Source organism: Portunus trituberculatus, chromosome 42 (assembly GCF_017591435.1).
Source record: "Portunus trituberculatus isolate SZX2019 chromosome 42, ASM1759143v1, whole genome shotgun sequence".
NCBI lineage: Eukaryota > Metazoa > Arthropoda > Malacostraca > Decapoda > Portunidae > Portunus > Portunus trituberculatus.
In genome coordinates, this window is record NC_059296.1 from 27,462,895 (window position 1) to 27,463,868 (window position 974).

General features: G+C 52.1%; 1 protein-coding gene across 2 annotated transcripts in view; it reads left to right on the forward strand.

Moving 5' to 3' along the window:
• Positions 1–294: 294 nt before the first annotated feature.
• Positions 295–974, forward strand: part of LOC123517790 (sarcoplasmic calcium-binding proteins II, V, VI, and VII-like) — a 31,385-nt gene continuing 30,705 nt past the window's right edge. Inside the window, exon 1 of one of the 2 annotated variants that reach the window (XM_045278250.1) lies at positions 295–386. In XM_045278250.1, the coding sequence (XP_045134185.1) occupies positions 357–386 (30 nt within the window). In that variant the 5' untranslated portion in view covers positions 295–356. The other variant, XM_045278251.1, reaches the window with a different exon arrangement.

Here is a 974-nt window from a genome sequence, read left to right on the forward strand (position 1 = left end):
AGGAGTAGTGGTGACGCGCCCGCCACGCTCCCGCCGATTATTGCCCCGCCACAAGTGTCCAGGCACCCATCATTTATACGACCTCCGCTTAAGTGCACACGAGAACTGCCGGGTGTAAATAAACCAGGTAAGGAAGGATCATTATGGGTTTATTGACTTCAGAAATATCGACCATCAGATCATGTTCGGCAGAGGATTATGTTCTCCCGAATCCCCACACCGTCCCCCACCCCGCCACGAGACACCTGCTGTCCCCCGCCGCCTCCAACACTCCTTCTTGTAGGTAGGTAGCCTATATTCTCCAGTCTGCTTGTCGAACACCCGCCGTGGCTGACTAAAACCACTCCCGAGGCGCCATGAAGCAGGGCTACTATCTGATGTCCGAGGTGAGAACGGAAGCAGGAACTGGGAAATAATTGCCATGCAGGAAGCGGCAGGTGTGGGTGTCATGTGGATCGAGGTGTAGTTAGAGGGTGCTGAGAGAAAAGGGAGCATTCAGTTTCTTCACACTCGCCCTGCTTAACCCTCGCTGCTCGCCGCTTCCACCCGTAAGAGGCCTGTGCCCAGTGTATCGCCATTAAGTCAGTCTCTCTTCACCTCCATGTAAGTAGAACGCATCACTTCATCAAGAAACGCCACACACACTCTCTCTCTCTCTCTCTCTCTCTCTCTCTCACAAGCAGCAACTTAGGTCAATACGAGACTCAAGCATATGGAGAGGAGCCTTAGTGACAGACACACAGTAACGAAGGTGGAAATCTGTCCGCTTCTCTGCACGGCGATTCTATTCCAGTGCAAACCTAAAAACAAACGAGGGAAACGCAGGAATCATGCCAAATTACTCTGCCAAAAATACACCGCCGGGTACGCAAAGACAGAAAACAAGACAGCGTAAAGGAGTCAGAAGTCGGCGATGTGTGTGTGTGTGTGTGTGTGTGTGTGTGTGTGTGTGTGTGTGTGTGTGTGTGTGTGTG